This window comes from Triturus cristatus, chromosome 2_1 (assembly GCF_964204655.1).
Source record: "Triturus cristatus chromosome 2_1, aTriCri1.1, whole genome shotgun sequence".
NCBI lineage: Eukaryota > Metazoa > Chordata > Amphibia > Caudata > Salamandridae > Triturus > Triturus cristatus.
This window is the reverse complement of record NC_140581.1, coordinates 495,100,539-495,120,026: the sequence shown is the minus strand read 5'-3', so window position 1 is coordinate 495,120,026 and position 19,488 is coordinate 495,100,539. Positions and strand designations below refer to the sequence as shown.

Genomic DNA, 19,488 nt, shown 5'->3' with positions numbered 1-19,488 from the left:
AAGAAGGGCTGGGCTATCAGTGTACGTGCTACCATTACTACTGCTACTACTGTTTTCAAATCTTACAATGTCATTCCATCCCCCGTGAAAGGCAATAGCCGACTAACTCTCTGCCAGCAGTAGTTTTCAAGAAAGTTTACGGCTTATCAGTTCCTCTCTTGTGCTGGGCCAGTCTCCATGACGATGGATCTGTTATGCCAACTTCTGCCTTCTCTCTGTGCCCAAACTCCGTTGTGCTCTCTCTGCCCCGCGTCCGCTCTCTCCGCACTCTTACCCCATGGCTTTGGAATGTCGTCGTAAGCAAGCTCCGGGCCACGTTCACCCTACCTGCATCCAGGGCCGCTGTCCGATGCCACCACGTCACCGTTACTAGCCTTCAGGTGCGCCACCCCTGCGCCTCTTAACATCTCATTGTAACTATGGAATGATTCCAACGTGTTGTTTTGTTTGTCTTTTGCCCCATCTATCACTTCTGAAAATGGCACTCATTTGTGAAACTACCACAGCTCCCTGTTCCTATGTGGAGCATATTCCGTTCCTAGGTGAAAAGCTTCGAAACGCTAAAAAAGCCAGAAGAAGCTAGAATTTAATTTCTCAGTAGTTGAGATTAAAGTACACTTTGTCACCACTAGATGGCCTCATGCGTGCAGATTGATAGATAATGCATGAATATTTTCGTTCTGCTTCCGTGGAGTGAATGTGCTGTCTCGATGCTCATCTTCATCGTGTTAGCAGCAGCTCTTCATTCGTACCTCTTGGTGTCTTTACTTATCCTCTGCTTGTGTGCAACGCTCCTGGGAACAGCGAATGCTTACTTTTGCATTATAATGTCACCGTGGCTGCCATCTGGAAATAGGAACAGTAAACATTCCGTTGCGCATGTTTTTAAGAGGAATGTGTTTTCTTTTCTCTCAAGTGAAAGCTCTGAAGTCCATCTTGGACTCACAAGTGTTTGTGGAGCCACAAATTAAAGGATTGACTGGCTTTATTCTTTTTACATAAAATCTTCTGAGATGCATTAGTGAATCAAGGATTCATGGGGGCCCTACTGCAGTGTTTCGGGGTACATTGGATTCAAATATTTAAACTATGTTTGTCACTATAGTTTCAAGACCTGTTGGATGCTTTGCTGATGAAAACCACCATACAGGTTTTGACGGGTCCTACCTGCACAATCTGACATAATGTAACTCCGGTCCGATTAATGACATCTGTCTTGACAATTCCATTTTATGGGGAAAATACATTACCAGGCTGTCAAGCTATTTTGTATTTTATTATTTATGGAGGAGTCCTGTACTTCCTTTTATCGCTCCTCCTTCCTTACTCGCTTCTCTATTTCCCGTTAATTTGACCTTCTGACCCTCTTCACCTCCTGTCTCACCTGTAGGTTTATACATGTCATTTTCCCTCTCCTGTCTGTCATAAACTCAGTACGTTGTGTACTGCTGTCCCCCCATCTTATTCCTAAGTACCCTTTGTAATAAAGAATTCTAACCACAGTTTCCTCACCTTAGAATATTCCTCCAAGCATCAGACTGGATCCAGAAACTTTGAAGCAGTACCCCTGCACGCTGAAAGATGGTGCCTTCGTCTCCCCGTCAACGCGGTCTGTGCCAGATGTGATGTGCGTAGGCCTACATAGGCTCCATCCACGTGTGCTGACATCATTTCCTTTCTTTTTGTGGTGACAGAGGCAGATTTGGAGCTACCCCTGGTGTCTTTGGGACTATTTTTCCTCGCTATTCCCGATCTTGTTCCCACAAGCAGTACCAAGAGAAGTAGTTGTTGATGTCACACTCCTACAGTAAGTTCAAGAAGAAGATGTGATCTAAACGGGGCGGCTCCAAGTCTCCTGTAAAGGTGCTGGGTCATTGACCCTGCAGAGCCTGCTCCCGAAGCCATTTTCCGGCGCCGGTCCCAGCCTCTGCTCTGAGCCAGCCCGCATTTCCCGGACTTGGTGCAACTCCTGATCAACTCCATGAGTTTAGGGTGGCCATGATGCGCTTGTTTGCGCAACCAACTTCCTCTGGTGCGCCTATGGAGCCGAGAGACCTCCCAAGTGGGACTCCGCTGGCAGAACCTCCCTCTGCACCATTTGGACCCCCTGGATCAGCTCCCAGTCCCAGAGCCGAGTCTGCACTGATGCCTCTGCTGGCACCATCACCCATGCCTGAGGTTCACGGTGGGCCACAAGCATTTCCAGTTCGCTGTTCTTCTGTTTGGCCTCACCAGCTCCCCTCTGGTGTTTTCAAAGGGGATGGCGGTGGTCACAGATCTTTGGAGGTCGGAAGTCCCTGTATTCCCCCTACCTTGACAACTGATTGCTGGCTTGCCACATGTGGTCGACAACCACCTATAGACTATGTCCAACCTCCTCCTATCACTGGGTACACTATAAACATTCCAAAGTTACACCTGACTCCTTCCCAGTTGCTTCCTTATATTGGAGCAAATCTGGTCACTGTGCAGTTTCACATCTGTATCCAATAGCGGAGAGTCCAGGCCATTTGGGCAATGATCCCTATGTTTCAGCCTCGGTCCTGGATCCCCTTGATGTTGACTCTGAGGATTTTAGGGCTGATGACCTCCTACATCCTGCTGATCAAGCACACCAGATACCATATGCAGGCTCTGCAGTGGGATCTGAAGTCCCAGTGGTAGTAACATCAAGGGGACTGCTCCACACTAGGCCAGATTTCAGCAGGGTCTGCAAAAGACCTGCAGTGGTGACAATAAGACCACCATTTGGTCAGTGACAGACAGTTCTCTGTTCCCCACCCAGAGCTGACAGTGGTGACAGATGCATCGCTTCTGAGCTGGGGCTGCCATCTGGCAGAGGTGGAGATCAGAAGCCTCTAGTCTCCGGCAGAGGCTCAACACCACATCAGCCAGTTGAAGTTACAGGCGTTGAACGCCTTCCTGTCATCCATTCAAGGGAGACTGCTTCAAATGATCTCGTACAACACCACCGCCATGTGGTATTGTAACAAGTAGGGCAGGGTGGGGTCCTGGTCCTTTGCCAAGAGGCCCTGCACCTCTGGACGTGGCTGGGGCGCCAGGGGATTTTACTGATTGCGCATCACCTGACTGACTCCTTGAACGCCTCTTCCGCAACTACGAAGACCCTTCGCTCGAGCCATTCGCTACTGAAGAGAACGCACAATGTCAGCACTTTTGCGAGTTAGTTTCTCGTGCGGCTCTTGCTGGGAGATACATTCCATGTCAGGTGGAACTCGGGACTCCTGTACCCTTTTCTGCCGATACCACTCCTGGCCAGAGTTCTGAAGGTCAAGATCACTGGGCCGAAATCATCCTGGTGATGCCAGACTGGGAAGGAGAGTTTGGTACACCAAACTCATGAGTCTCTATCCTTCAATCAAGCTGCCCCTTCGTGAGGAACTCTTGTCGCAGCAGGAAAGAATTCTGTACCTGAACCTGCACATGCTCCACCTCCATGCCGGAGATTAAGCTGCAGCAGTTGAGGGCTTCTGACCTTCCTCGGAGGTTGTGGAAGTTATTCTCACAGCCAGGCTTTACATCTACCAAATCGGTATACCCCTAATGTGGGACAAGTTTATGGCTTGGTGTGGCAACAAACAGGTCGACCTACTTCATGCCAAGCTCTCCGAGGTTTTGTTGTTTATACTGTTCTTAGCCTGGCAAAGCCTTGATATGGGTACAGTTAAAGGTTACCAGTCGGCTATTTGTCCATTTTACAGTTGCTGGACCAGCCTTAAAGGACTCCAACATTTGTTTCCCATCTCCTTTTGTTGTCCCCCAGAGGGACTTGAATTGATTTGGACCTTCCTCATGTGTTTCCCTTTGAACCCATGCACAGTTGTCCACTCAGGTTGCTCACCCATAAGATTGGATTCTTGGTGACCCTCACATCAGCCCGGAGTGTGAGCAAGCTTCAGGCTCTTTCTGTTGCCACTCCCGATACTGCCTTCTGTCCAGACAAGCTGGTTCTCCGGACTCGTGTGCCCTTCTTACCAAAGGTGATTGTGTTGTTTCACATTGGCCAATCCGTCGCCCTGACGATGTTCTTTTCTCCACCTCACCCTTCTAAGGAAAGGAGCGTCTCCATTATCTGGATCCGAAGAGAGCACTGAACTTCTTTATTGATCATTCCACAGAACACCAGGTGGTGATTAGTTCTTTATCAGGTTCATTGGAGCGAAGAAGGAAAGAGTGGTGCAGAAGTGGACAATCTCCTGCTGGAATGTGCTCTGCATCAAGTTTTTTAAGCATTAGCTAAAAAGCTGCCTCCCGAGGGCTCATTCAACCAGATCCAAGGCTGCTACTACTGCTTTGGCATGTGGAGTACCTGTCATGGACATCTACCAGGTTGTGATGTGGGCACTACTGTCTGGATAGTCTGGTCTGGTGCAAAAGGCATTTTGCCCATTCGGTCTTGTAGGACGTTTGGTTTGAGCTAGTTCACAGACCCACCTCCTAGAAGTTACTGCTCTGGTAAACCTATTCTAAGGTGAGGAATCTGAGGTTAGAAGTGTCTGTCAAAAGTACAAGTTTCTTACGTTCGTTAATGCCTTTTCTGGTAGAGACTCTTTACTAACCGCAGATTCCTCACCAACCCTCCCACCTGCCCCGATCTGTTAACTGGATTCTTTCACCTACAGAGATCCTAAGCTAGGAATCTGCACACTGGTCACGACCAATTTGGTTTTGGCTCTGCATCTGAGTCACGATAGCAACTGATTTCAGCTTGCGTGGGTGGGCGGCGCCTATAAAGGCCAGCGCACATCACATCTGGCACTCTCGATGCAGATGTGGAGCAGCGGGTGCCACCTTCCGGTGCACAGATGTACTGCTTAGAAGTTTTCCGGCTCCAGTCTGATGTCTCGGGGAATATTCTAAGGTGAGGAATGTGTAGTTAGATATTCTCCACCACATAGTAAGTAACTGTTCTTTTTACTTTTACTTCTGTTCCCTCACCCTATCTTATACCCTGGTCCTTCTTCCAGTATATGTTGTGAAATGCATAGAAGATAGAAGGTCATGGCTTGTGGGTTTTTTAGGGAAAAGAGTTTGTACCAACACCCTCTTGTCATTGTTATTTAAACATTTTTTTTCTTCACAATTCATTATATTATTGAAATGGTTTAAAGGGGGGCTTCTGTACTGGGACTTGTGTATGTTTTGTCAAACATTGTCGGATTTTATTCAAAACCGTTGTTATTTAACTTAATAATTCACCATGTTGGAGATGCAACAGTTTTCATCCAACTACAATTCTCCAACGTGGCCACAATAACTCTTTTTAAATCTCATTGATACTTGAAATGCGACACCTTCAGTTTGCACTGCCACTCTGTACACTTGAAAGTTGCAATCTACCTGAAGAAAAGTTTTGACCCTAGATGTAACTAACAGCTCAAGGTCTAGTGACTTTCAGTTGCACCACATAGCAAATCAGTCTCCCACATAATGTTGTGGCACAGCTGAAAAATAGACATGGTTTCTAGCTTCTATCCTTTTGAGGTTGTCTTTAGCACTTGGATGCCCTTTGCACGGCATTTCCGTGGCCAAAGACCATGACAACTCAAGGGTAGAGACTGTTGACGTTGGTTTCAAGTGTATCTCCACTCCCCCCTCCTCACAGTGTGCCTGTGACCTCAGAGGTGGAGTCCTTGAGGCTAGTATATCCTCATGTAAAGGCAATAGAGGTGCCGAAATAGAGAGTGATTGCTTGTCAGCCAGCAAGCCATCTCTCTAAACACTGACCAGCAGTAATCATTGGTCTAGGGTGCACAGACCTAACTGTACTGAGACCACATTTTTAAACCTTAACACCTTTGAGGTTTCCAGGTACCTGCTTGTAGTGCTTTAATGCATTAATGTTGCTGCTCTCTTGACATGGTGGAGCCGCTTTGTACCAATGCTGCTTCCCTTCCTGTTGGGAACTTCAGAAGGAATTGTACCAGAAATATTAGTAAACACTTGTGTTAATTTTAACTATGAAAGGCTTTTCCTTCATGTTTGCTGCTGGACTCTTTGTGTCTGCCAAAAGCAGGACGTGACCATCGTTGGACTTTGTCTTCCCTTTGGTGTCCAGGAAATTCCCTGTGGGGTCAGATCTGCACTTCCCTGAGATGAGACTCTCCTCGAACAAGGGCCCGGGTGGACGCTCTCAGTGGGAGCCAGTGTGTTTACATCCTTCAATGAAGGCCATTAGTGAAGCAGCTGAAACAGAAATCCCTAGCACCGTCGGTGCTGAGGATTGTCAGCTTAAAGATCCTATCCATTTGTATGCTTGGGCCGTGTGTGTTTATTTTCACTGCAATTATTTACGCCATATTGGGATGTGTGTTAGTAACAGACCAACACTCTTAAACTTCTGAAGATCTCAAAAATCAGCCTGTACAGTGGTGATGTTACTGTGAACACAGCATCGATGTAAATGGAATCTAACTTGGCAGGTTACAGTAGAACTCTTTATAAGACTCCAGTGGCGATTAAAGAGAGTTGGAAGCGAATGAGCCCAGAAGTGTTAAGTAATGCGGAATATGTCACCCTTCTGCCTTCTAAACAAGTAAGAGTATACCACAACCTAGATGCCCTTACATCATGTAACAAAGAACATGACAGAGCTGAAAATATCATCAAACAAAATGTATGGTTTTTACGCCCGACAAATTTAAGACGAAGGCTGCTGCCTGTTACAAAATAACTCCGTTAATGTCTATGTGAAGAATTTGCCCTGCTAGCACCTTGTTGAAAGAACTAATTGGAAAGCCTGTTCAAAGAATGAATGGCACACCCAAAATGTAGACACTACTGATTTGCTTGTAGTTTCCCCATATAGTTGTTGTGCTCAATCACATGCTAGTGGAATGAGGAATAACAGCAAGAGTAGTAACCAAGAAGGTAATAATAATAGCTGTTTGTTTGAGACCGCTGAATAACAAGAGTCTTTACCAATTCTGTGAGCAGTGTAGGATGATGGGCTGAGCTGGACTGTCGCTTTTGAACATAAGACTTGTATGATCCACACAGACATTCAGCCCATTGGCCTGTCCTTCTGCCAACAATGGATGAATCTGGTAGGTAGGCAATAACATGTATGTGCAAACAATAAAACCTGGTCTAAAAGCACATCTTTCGTCGCAAAACACATGCTGACAACTTATTTGAAGCAGAGAATCCATGATTTCAATGAAACAGAATTTCTTTGTGGGGGGAAAAGTGGCTTGGGACACTTGCTATGACAGATGACATCCCTACCCCCCACTAGACACCGCCACCTGGAGAAGGCAGCTGCTGTGTGTTTATAAAATGTAGAAGCTATGGTAGGTTCATCCAAGGCATTCATTCAACAAACAGCTATTTGTAAGATGTTTAAAAAAAAAACTTAAGCCTATTCAATAATAACGACATGGGCTTCAGATTCGCCAGGTTCCTGGAAGGACTGATTACTGCATGAGTTCACAGTCTGTTTCGAACAGTTAAAACAACAAAACAGGATATATATATTACCTACTGGCGGTCGCCAGTAGGTAGTTATAGTTAGGACCACGTTTCCATAGGAAATCCGCAACATTCTATTTTGAATAACTTTTGCGCCGGTCGACGAATCCTTGCGAATTTTTCGAAATAGGTGGGGCGCTACGCTCCGCTCCTACCCTGAAAGTCTCGGGGGGATTCGTCAAGCGGGGGCTGAGATAAAAGGGGGGTCCCAAAACGCGTTTTTCCCATGCATTTTTCCATAGGACCTTTAGACACAGCTACAGCCCGAACGGCTGAACAGAATTACTTGAAATTTGGCAGAGAGGTAGTCCTCAGGTCAAGGAAGTGTCTTTTGTAGGTTTGGTGTAAATCTGTTCAGTAGATTCTGAGAAAATAGCCTTTAAATCAATATATATATCTGAGCCAGCTTACGGTGCGCTTACGGAGCGCTTACCGTACGCGTACGGTGGCGTGCGCGAGCGCGATTCTGATTGGCCCTTAGATCTTAGTAAACATTCGAATCGGTCGAAACCAGGAAGCGGCGGCCGCCATTTTCTCTCTCGCACTCTGAGGGGGGAGCTGATAAACAAATGCCAAAAACATATAAAGGGGCTGTTTAGACAGCGCCCATGCACATAACCATGTTAGTTGAGTCTTCAAAGATCCCCCAAGGCAAAAAACGGTAATTTTTTATTTTTCGAAAATTTCGCCGATTACGCTTACCGTACGCGTACGGTAAATAATTATTTAAAAAAAAAAAAACCACTCTCTCCACCCCGTGTGCAAATGGTGGCCGAAGGCCACCATTTGTGCATGGCATATAAGAGCACAGCATTTCCCCAAAAAATTTCAACAGATTACCTATCACAAGGAAGCGCATAATATGTCCTCCATGTGCGCACGGTGCGCGAAGCGCATCGTGCGTACATGGCCCATCTAGCGGAACGTGGGCACGCGGTGCGCATAGCGCACCACATGCCCACCGTGCGTGCACGGCCCTAACTGCGTAAAGTGGGCGCGTGCTCACTGTGCGCGCACGGTGCGCGAAGCGCACGGTGCGCGCATGAAACGAACTGCGTTAAGTGGGCGCGCACGCCACGAATGGCGTAAAGTAACTTAGCATTTAAAAAAACGTACAAATTCACTGAAAAAACCATAGGTTTCACACACGTTATAGTTAGGAATTAGCATTTAAAAAACCTTGCAAATTCACTGAAAAAACCATAGGTTTCACACATGTTATAGTTAGCGGAAATTTTACTGATAAAAAACCAATGAAATTCCCCCGTTATAGTTAGTGCAGGAAACTATAACTCACGCGACCGCAATCTTCTGCTGATGACATATGTGTCTTTATGAGAAAAAAAAATTTGTAATATATGTATAGCTAAAAATTTATGGAAGAAGACCTGGGCAAATAAGTGTCTAAATACAGTATTAGCATCAGCAGAGGATTGCGGTCGCGTGAGTTATAGTTTCCTGCACTAACTATAACGGGGGAATTTCATTGGTTTTTTATCAGTAAAATTTCCGCCAGTAGATAGTTATAGTTAGGACCGAGTTTCCATAGGAAATCTCAAAATTCTATTTTGAATAACTTTGGCGCCGATTGACGAATCCTCGCGAAATTTTCAAAACTAATGGGGCGCTCCGCTCCTACCCTGAAAGTCTCGGGGTGATTCGTCAAGCGGGGGCCGAGAAAAAGGGGGGGTCCCAAAACGCGTTTTCCCCATGGATTTTTCCATAGGGACTTTAGTCGCAGCTACAGCCCGAACGGCTGAACAGAATTACGTGAAATTTGGCAGAGGTAGCCATAAGGTCCATGAAGTGCCTTTTGCAGGTTTGGTGTAAATCTGTTCAGTATTTGCAGAGAAAATAGCATTTAAATCAATATATATATCTGTACGCGCGCTGGGTGCGCGCACCTTGCCGTGCGCAAGCGCAATTCTGATTGGTTGTTAGATCTTAGTAAACATTCGAATCGGTCGAAACCAGGAAGTGTCGGCCGCCATTTTGTCTCTCGCACTCTGAGGGGGTGAAAAACAAATGTGGAGAACGTGAAAAGGGGGCAGGGTGGACAGTTCCTGACCCCCTAGCCGTGGTCAGGGGGTCCCAGAAGGACCCCCAAGGGCCAAAAACATTATTATTTTTTTTTCGAAAAATCGCCGAGTGCGCGCACCACCCAAACGGAAAAAATTCTGCGAAGTTTGCGCAGCGTGCGCGCACTCCGCGATTTAAAAAAAAAAATGTATTTGGCCCTTGGGGGCGAAGCGCTCCGTGAGTGCACGGCACGAATTGTGTAAAGTGGGCGCGCGGTGCGCAAAGCGCACCGCGTGCCCACCGTGCGCGCACGGTGCGCGAAGCGCACCGTGCGCGCGCCGTGAAAAAGTTTTGTTTAAAAAAATATATTAATAAATACATAACTTAGCATTTAAAAAACCGTACAAATTCACTGAAAAAACCATAGGTTTCACACACGTTATAGTTAGGAATTAGCATTTAAAAAACCTTGCAAATTCACTTAAACCATAGGTTTCACACATGTTATAGTTAGCTGGGCATTTCCCTCGTAAAAAACCAATGAAATTCCCCGTTATAGTTAGTGCAGGCAACTATAACTCACGCGACCGCAATCCTCTGCTGATGACGTCAGATATTACATCACTGATGACATATGTGTCTTTCTGAAAAAAAAAAAAATGTAATATATGTATAGCTAAAGATGAATGGAAGAAGACATGGGTAAATAAGTGACTAAATACAGTGATGTAATATCTGACGTCATCAGCAGAGGATTGCGTTCGCGTGAGTTATAGTTGCCTGCACTAACTATAACGGGGGAATTTCATTGGTTTTTTACGAGAGAAATGCCCAGCTAACTATAACATGTGTGAAACCTATGGTTTTTTAAGTGAATATATATATATATATATAATATTCTGCAATAGTATATTTGTTGTATTTTATAGTTTGATACTTTTTTCAGTTGTTGCCCTTCGTCAGGGCAGTAACACTCACTGTTCAAATAAAGTAGCGGTATTAAAGTAACTCATTTAGTACAATAGCCTGCTCACCCATTGCTTTGGCCTTTATTCGGGCCATGTCCAGCCCTGAAACCTCCTCCAGATGTTTACCACACAGTCTTTCTACAGCAGGCTGGAGACAGCCCCCAGTGTTTTCTAAGTGGCTTTTCTGAAGATCCATCAGGCTGAGATCTTGGGGACCTCCCGGGTCTCCGCTCCTGCAGGAAGGGCTCAGTCCTCAGAAATGAAGTATAGGCTGAGACCGATCCATCCTTTGGATGTAGCGCGTTTGAGCTGGCAGTACTCGCCAACTCCTGGAAAGGCTCAGTCCTGTACCTGCCTTCCAAGGAGGGTGCACTTGCAGATCCTAAAAACTCCTAGATTGTTGCCCTTCTCGATGCCACGGCGTATGCTGGGGTTCTCCTAGAGGGTAGCGTTGCAGATAAATCTCTTCACCCCCTCTTTTACTCAGGCTTTCCACCTTAATCTAGTACATAAATACCAGTATTGCTTTAATTATTATGGGACACAACTAGGTCTGTGGCATCAGGGCAAGAATGTTTCTTTCTATTTTTTGCTGATTATTCTTCAGCAGAGGGCTACCCTGGAGCAAACTACATACAGAGGGAATCAACCCTGTTTTATTTCAAGTAATTCAAGCTCTGTACATCAGGACGTGGGCCCAGGTAACATTGGCCAGCAGCCACTAGCGAGACAATAAGATTTACACAAATAAGGGATCAAAGCATGGTTATTGTTTGTCTTTCCTGCTTTTCAGTCTGTGTAGATCACGAGTCACGCCCAAGCACACGTGAGAGCATTTCCCAAACAATGTCTGGACATCATATAAGTACTGTATACGATATAGACTGTTTTAGGCTGCTCCTGCGGCGACTTCAGACACGTGAGAGCATTTCCCAAACAATGTCTGGACATCATATAAGTACTGTATACGATATAGACTGTTTTAGGCTGCTCCTGCGGCGACTCCAGACATCCCTCTTTGATCTGCCAGACTATAACTGCAGAACCTGACTTGTGGTTAGCAGTACTGTGACAAGTCAAAAATATATATTTTTAACAGAAACCATAAAAAAGCAGTACAGGTAGCCTGGGTAAAGTAACATGATGAGAAAATATATAATTTTCTAGATTGTAATCTTTGCACTCAGTACTTATATTGTAATGATTTAATTAATCGGTATGAAAAACATTATATATATATATATATATATATATATAATATGTTTTAACGCTCAGTCAATAGAGAGGGTGGCAGCTCTTGTTTGGTCATCCCCGGCAGTGTTTTCCCTCGAGCGCTGAGACCGAGCCCTGGCTGATCCAGATCCCACCTTGCCCTAATCTACCTTTACGTTTTGTTATACAATGCACACAGATGTGTTTGATTTTTCTTTCTAAATTCATTGATGCGGTCACATCTTTGGTAACCTTGTCTAATATACTAGTGATAATGGGAATTTCGAACTTTCGGTTTAACATGTCTTGCTCCGGTTTTCCACCCGAGCTCCAACTCTAGCTCCTGTTTACTAATACTTCAGCGAACCCTTAAAACTCGACTTTCTAGTTGGATGTCGCTTATTTTTGTTATTGTCTCTCACACAGCATCAATCTACAGTTTTGATGCGCAAACCTTGACCAAAACGAATTAACATATTTGATTTGTCAATGTTGGCAGTACCAACTCCAATGGAACAGAGTGCCCTTTTCTCACGCATATACATTTGCTTTCACTACAGAAGATTAGGGTGGCGCTTAAGTTCTCACCTGTCCAGCTGTGGTTTTAAGTAGAGGCCTTTATGGCCAGCCACTATGTCCCAGCTCTTTGCTTAGCCCTTCAAGGAAACAAGTGGCAGAGTTTCACTCTGATGAGAATACCGTGGCAAGAAAGTTCATAGGCAGCACATTTTATGTTACTTGAAGCCCAATGGAGATGTTCTGGGGTGTCAGAGCATTAGCCCTACAACAATCAGGGTGGCACTTGTAGAGTACGCAGTCTACTTCCCCTCATGGATTCTAATATTGGCTTGCTAATTAATCTGCAGGATGCTGGTGGGATAGGATTGGGGTTTCATACCTCAGTCAGAGAATATAGTTCTTTTGCGATGGGCCTTGAAGTTACTGTTGACTGAGGAAAATCCCTACCTTTCTGACTGAGGTGTTGGCCCTTACTGAGCTGTTGGTGAAACCTCTGTCCTAGCGTATGTTGTGGCAAATGCTGTAAAATGAGATTAGGTGCAGTTCAAAATTTTAGTAGGGTGGTATTTATGAAAGGTTGAATGTTTGAAAGTCTACATTTTGAGTCTCTTTTTGCAAAACGTGTTTTTTTTGGGGTTTTTTGCATTGCAGTTGTAATGAGACACTGTTCTTGGATGTGGGCATAAACATTTTCAAGTGGTGCCCAAACATGACTATTGCACATACGAATTGATGGAGACTGTGCTGGGAAAGGAGATAGCTCCCAAAAGTATTTTAAGCAGTCTACTATTTGGTAAAAGTTCATCTGCAAAGGAATCCACTATCTATTTCATAAGTTCAAAGGATACAACTTGTCCGATGTTTCTAGGCCTTTGATCATGCAACAGCCGCTCCTTAGCTACTGGCCCCTGCAAGGAAAATTTACCAGCAGCATTAGTAGCAGATGCAGCAATGTTCTTACACATCCAGTCCCACAAACCTCTATACCACTTTCATAAACTCATGTAATTTTATTCTTTATTTAGAGATTTGTAAAGTGCTGCATGTCTCTTTTAGAATACATCAGAGCTCCAAGGTGCACATGTAGAGAGGTACACATCTGAAGGATAAGAAGGTTGATTAGAGTTCTAACTGGGTAGATTGATATTCATGTCCGATATTCTTCAGTTGCGACTAGTGTTCTTTGCAGCGTTCATTTGAATTCCTCTGTTTTGAGATGTTTTATGAATCAATTACGGTTGGGTACAGATTTTAGGATTGGGTTTAGAGAATTCCACAGTTTGGAGCATTTTACTCCTACAGCTCTTCTTTTGTGTTTCAGCCTCTTAGAAGATCCTTAGTTAAACAGATTAGCAGTCCCTCAAGAAAGGTTTCTCGTTGGTGAATAGTATGTCGTCAGTTTCTGCAGGTATTCCGGCCAGCGAGCTTTATGAATGGTGCAGAAGACCTCCATCTTTTTTTTTTTTAAACATATTTTTATTGCAGAATTGTAAACAAGGCATCCATTAAGTCAACCTGTACACTCTCGACATCTCAATTCTCAGCTGCCGTTATAACAGTGCACACAGCCATTCAGCCCACATCCCGGGGGCCGGGCGGCGTACCAGCACAGTGACTCAGAGTGTTCAGGCGAGCAACTCACAAAGACGTCAGGTCAACAGCGTAATATAGTATCTGCTTTTACACCCAACAATCTCCCTCCCCTCAATCACCGCCAAATACGGTCAGCCACTCAGAGTCAGCTGCACCAGGCTATCCTTGTCCACAGCACCGGTCCACACAGAAGACCTCCATCTTGACCCTTTTTCCATTGGAACCCAGTGAATTCCTTTGAGGGCCGATTTGTCATGGGCATGTTCATAGAGGTTAAAGCGCACTCTGACTGCCTGGCTCTGTAACCTTTAAAGCTCGGCAGTGAGATTGTTAAGGAGACCAGTATTGATGATAGTACAGTAGTCCAAGCATGCCAGGAAAAGGTACCTTTTAGCGCCACCTCTGAATTGTTTAATGTAGGAAGGATTTCTTCTTTGTAGTATGAATGGTGTGGGATGTTGGCAAAGAAGATGTTCCAGTCTGTTTGCCGTGGCGTCACTAATTATGTCAATTTTGCTACAAGGATTCAGGTGGGTCTTCACGTGAAAGGCATGGAATACTTTTCAGGACGTGTGGGGTGAACAGCTTCTGCTAGCTGTTGAAGATTTTCTGTGTTATATTGGATGCCTCAACGATGCTTTAATCAAAGTAAGCCTATTTGGCCTTCTGCGTCGCTATATGGTAACCTGTACTATGTGTCTTGCAGTTGGCTGTTTCCTCTTCTGACCTAGACTTGCATCATTATCATTCCAGCTTGTGGTTGGCTTATTGCAGCTTAGCTAGTTTCCCACTGAAACACGTGTTGGCTGATTTGATTTACAACTTTAGTTTTCTCATTTTGGCTGGCACTCAAATGTTTTGTGCAGCCGATACTTTCTGATGCAGATTGCCAATCAAGTTTTCAAGGTTGATCGAACCAGGTTGTTTGTCTTGGACTGAATACAAAACTTAATGTTTGTGATGCAAGTAAAAGGGAGGATAAGCGAGCCGTTGCCGCTTCGAATGAAGGTTTTGTTTGACAGCTTGATAGGGACTAAAGGATGGTGAGACCATAGCTGCAGTTGCACCTCCATTTTGAGGTTGTCAGATTGTGGATCAGCCTAAGCTCCAGTGTTTCTGTCTTTCTGCTTAGGCCACTCACCACATGCAGGCTGCTGGATTCAAGCATGTTAGTGATGATGTCCACCATAGATTTTGAATTAGTACTCTCAGTCTAATGATCGAACAGGCGGAGTGCCCTTTTGAGGAATCCAGAAAAGTAGAGTTGGATCCAAGTGGACTGTGAACCACAGCTGTGATAATGAAACTCTTGTGATTGACAATGCGGCTGGCACCCAGGCCCTCAAATGAGAGTATGCTCAATCAAACATTTCCATGAGGTTCAGGTTGTGATAGCATATGTTAGTGCTACCCCTCCATCCTTCTTTTACCTTCTGTTCTCGAGGATGATTTTATGGTTCATGAAATTTGAGAGTGGTTACAGAATTCTCTCCAAAACATGTCTGAGTGAAACTGTTACATAGTTGGCTTCAGAAAACAGGTTGTTGGTATCCAGAATATGCTTCAGGGTTGAGTGGATCATTAAACCTTGTTTTAGATGGAGACTTGTAACTGCTGGCACACAAGACTTGGTTACAGCACTAGTCTTCTCCAAGGGATGACCTGGAGTATTGAATAGTACAATGTGGAACTCAGGATGGTAAGTGGTGGTACATAATCTTAGTTGGAAGACAGTTGGCGCAGTGCAAGGGGGTCCTATCAGACACACTTGTCCACACAGTCTAATCACCCGCATCTTCTGTTGCCCACACTCACCAGTTCACATTACTAAGCTACATGCAACACAGTTCCGCATCGCTCATGCACCAAGGTGTTCACCCACACCCTTTAAAAAAACAATCGTTGCATCATTCACTCACTTTCAATCATTTGCAACGTCCATCACTCGCAGGGCCACTCATATCTCACAATATGCCCTGCCCACGGAACACACTACGAATCCAGCCTCTCAAAGATGGGCAGCATTCTTCACCCCCACACCACGACTCGGTCACCCACATACATGCTTGTATCAGCACTCACTGTCATTCAGCCCTGTGTGTCCTATTAGACTTAAATCTGCAAGGGTTGTGTAAATCTCCTGTGCCTGAGTTGATACCTGTGAGCTGTGAAATTTTCATAACTTGACGTCTACTTTGCTGTGTGCCTTTAACCTGTTAAATTATCACATGAATGACGGCCGTACTGTCCAGCGACAGTTGTTTTTTCCTTGTTCTTTGGATATACTGTGTCACCTAAGTTATAGCACCCACCTATATTTGAATGAGCTTGCCGATGTGTTGTCTATTTCTTTGAGTCACTTACCTGTCTTTGAGTTCTCTGGTTTTGTATTCAGTCACATACAGCCATGACAACAAACACCACGTGACGTAGGCTGTGGTCCTGTAGTCACAGGCTTGGTTGTGTGTTTTTGGCTATGTAAAATCTGTGGAACTTCTCACAGTAAGGTCCATTGGCATCCCTACGTCAGTGTGTAGTTTTCTTGTATTTGTGTTGGCCCAAGGCAATGTTAATCCTGCTTAGTTCTTTCGGCATGAAGTAATGATTGGGACTGGTAGGAGGTACGGGTGGCTAATTTCCCGGATTCCTTACCCATAGTCTTTATTGCACTGAATCCAGTTCTTCGTGGCCTCAGCCACTGCTGGTGCCAGTCTGTAGAAGGTTAAAAAAAAAAATCCACCATTCCTTGGCAGATGTGAAGCACTATACACTGGAGTGATCAGTGGAGGGTTCAGTCCAGGCTGCAATTCTGGCCTGGTGCTTAGGTCATAAGCAAGAGCCGGAGGGGGGGCAGATTGATGGCACTCTTTAGGGAGTGTCTAGAGAAGGTTAAAACTCTTTGTAATTGTCTAATGTGTCGTCTACATGTTAAGGAGTCAGACACCACCTGACTGCACTTAACTGACCCTGGGAAAGGGAATAACTTTACTTTAACTGTTGAACGTCACACATAGGGAGTACTGATTTGAAGTCCTTCTTTAAAGCAGCTATTCAGCTTATATGAAATCTATAACTTGAGTATTCCTGTTACTGCAGTATAATGTGGCGGCTGATTCCTCAGTGTGTATCTGTTTGTTTCGTCCTTTAGCTTGCTGCTGTCCGCGAGAAGGTGAAGAATAACCCAACACAACTTGCCAGGTTTGAATCCGTGTACAGCAAGCTGCAGGCCTCAGGACAGATCAGCTCGCTCTCCCTGGATGACATGCTGTGCCAGACCCCTCACCAGAGAAAGCACCACCCTATACCCCTAGAGCAGAGGAAAGCAAACCCTCGGACGTTCAAGTCGCTCCAGTCCACCCTGCTGGCCGAATAGCCGACTCTGCGAGGTTAAATATTGCCTTTTTGAAGTGAGCGTCATTTTCTTCGGAAGAGGGAAAGCGGTCTCCAGGGCCGCAGCGTTTTTCCTGAATCATTTCGAACAAGGGTTTATGGAGAACCTTTTCAGACACTTCCTGGTTACAGTGAATCCTTGGTTGGAAGGTAACTCCAGAAAAGGAAATTCTTGAAAAAAGAGTTCCCCTGAATTGTTTTAATGTGTGGCATGTTGGCGGTAGATGCTGGGGTTTTAAAGCAATTCTAAATCTTGCTGTTTTTTAGAAGAAATTGTTGTTCCATCAGCGGAGGTTGCTTATACCTTCTGGACACCAGCCTTAATACATTGCTTCCCCGACGGTGCAAAGCAGCAGATTCTAAAAACATTTTAACGATTAAAGAAGCCGAAGTTTTCTGGCAGTGCCGCCTCCAACCCAACAAGGCATTAACAGGTCTCGTACCCCAAGGCATTTGTTTCTGTTGCAAACCAGAAGTCAATGCAAGAACTTTGTAAGTACTTTCTCTCCAAACTGTTCATAGGTAGTGTTCCTTACTGCACTTAGTACCCACGGAATCCGACTAGTCCAAACAATTACTGTGAAATTTCCTTTCCTCTATCTGTATTATGTCTATACTGATTGATTGCTGATGTGGTCAGCCCAGAGCATTGGATCCGTAAAATTCCCTGATTGGGTCAAACATTGCTCAAGTAAGGCTCTCACTGTCAATCTGTTTTATTACACTGTGCATTAGGCCGAGCCTGCCTCTCTGTCTTTCTCTCCCAAAATCAAAAGAAAAGAAAAACACTATCTATTTATGTCTCACTAGTGTAACCCTATGTCGCCACATGGGCTTCACATTCAGTGCCGTGACCTCCAGTCCCATGGTTAAGATGCTTAAGTTGCAAAGCAGTGTCTCTGCAATATGGCCGAATACACATTTTTAATTTTCAGGTCTTGGTGCCACGGTTTGCAAGGTTAGTCAAAAGTACTCTTGTGATTTCTAAAGCCAAGCAAGGGTAAAATACTACTTCCGATACAAACAACATGGGCAGTATACTGTGCTTATAAATTGAATTCACCTGAATTTGCACATTCTTTATACGTTTTAGGTCTATGTTGTCAAATGCGCACATTGGTAAAATTTATTTTCGAACATTTCAGCTAGATGCGCAAGAAGAGTAATCCTAATAAAATATTTTCTCTTGAATTTGCAACTTTTTTTCTGATCTCACTAAAAAAGAAAAATCCTGGTAGATTTATAAATGCATTTCTGTAGAGATGGTTGTGATGTTGGTCGCAATGTCAATGTTTTATTTCTGAGGTTTTTATATTTTTGTCATTAATTAAAAAAAAAAAAATGCCTGACTATGATGCTCACCTCACACCTAAAAAGACTAAAGTGGCATTTATATGCACTATGTGAGAAATGGATAGAAACTGGCAAAGCCATTCAGAACATATTTCACATGTATCCACTGTCTGGAAATCTACAATTGCATTACATCCAAGAGCCATAATTGAGGTAAAGTCCCTTAAAGTATTTGGTTACCAGACTAGTGCTACTCATAGAAGTGACATACGGGTGAGTGCCGTTACAAGTAAACCTGGACATCAATACTCCGACATACCTGAATTTTGAACCCTAATGAAGTTTCAACCTTGCAGACAGATTCTTTGAATGGCCGCAGCTTATCTGCAGTGTTTCTGAATAATTGCCGAGAGGAAGGCGCAGATGGCTATTGTCTTTTGGGGATGTTAATAAAGATAGAATCTACTTTTATCAAGTACCATATTAGACAAGGCTTTATAGAAAAATTGCTTTGTATTTCTTTTATTGGAAGATAGAAGTCAGAGTTGTTTTAATAAATTATTTGAAAGACTTAACACATACTTGTGTTCATTATGCAGGTCTTTGTGGCAGACATCTGGTTTCAGCAAGGCAAGAGTATGACCAGCGCACGTAGAAAAGCATGCACTCTGTTCTTGTTTCTACTGAAACCGAAAGAAATGAAAATATGGCATTTTGAACTACTCTTGTTGCTTTATTCAGATTTGTAAATTCGAAAAGAAAAAACCCAAGGTTCTTCCATCCAACACGTTACGCTTGTGTTACGTTTTAGGATGGGTTTTTTTCTGTGAGCTTTTGTAGTCTGTAAATGATTTTGTGTTCCCACTAAGGTGCACAATTTGTAGAAGGAATATAAATGAATACAGAAGGGAAAAACATATTCTATGTGTTAGTAAATATTTGTATGTAGAATTATTTTTGATGCATACTTCTAACTGCAGGTTCTCACGTTAGAGTACTCCAG

The 19,488-nt window shown here is 44.2% G+C and overlaps 1 protein-coding gene across 1 annotated transcript in view; it reads left to right on the top strand.

Moving 5' to 3' along the window:
* The window catches only part of PTCD2 (pentatricopeptide repeat domain 2), a 280,197-nt gene extending 261,814 nt beyond the window's left edge, over positions 1-18,383 (top strand). The window contains exon 10 of the mRNA XM_085632353.1: positions 16,951-18,383. Coding sequence (XP_085488479.1) covers positions 16,951-17,175 — 225 coding nt within the window. The 3' untranslated portion in view covers positions 17,176-18,383. The remainder of the gene's footprint in view (positions 1-16,950) is intronic.
* The last annotated feature ends 1,105 nt before the right edge of the window (positions 18,384-19,488 follow it).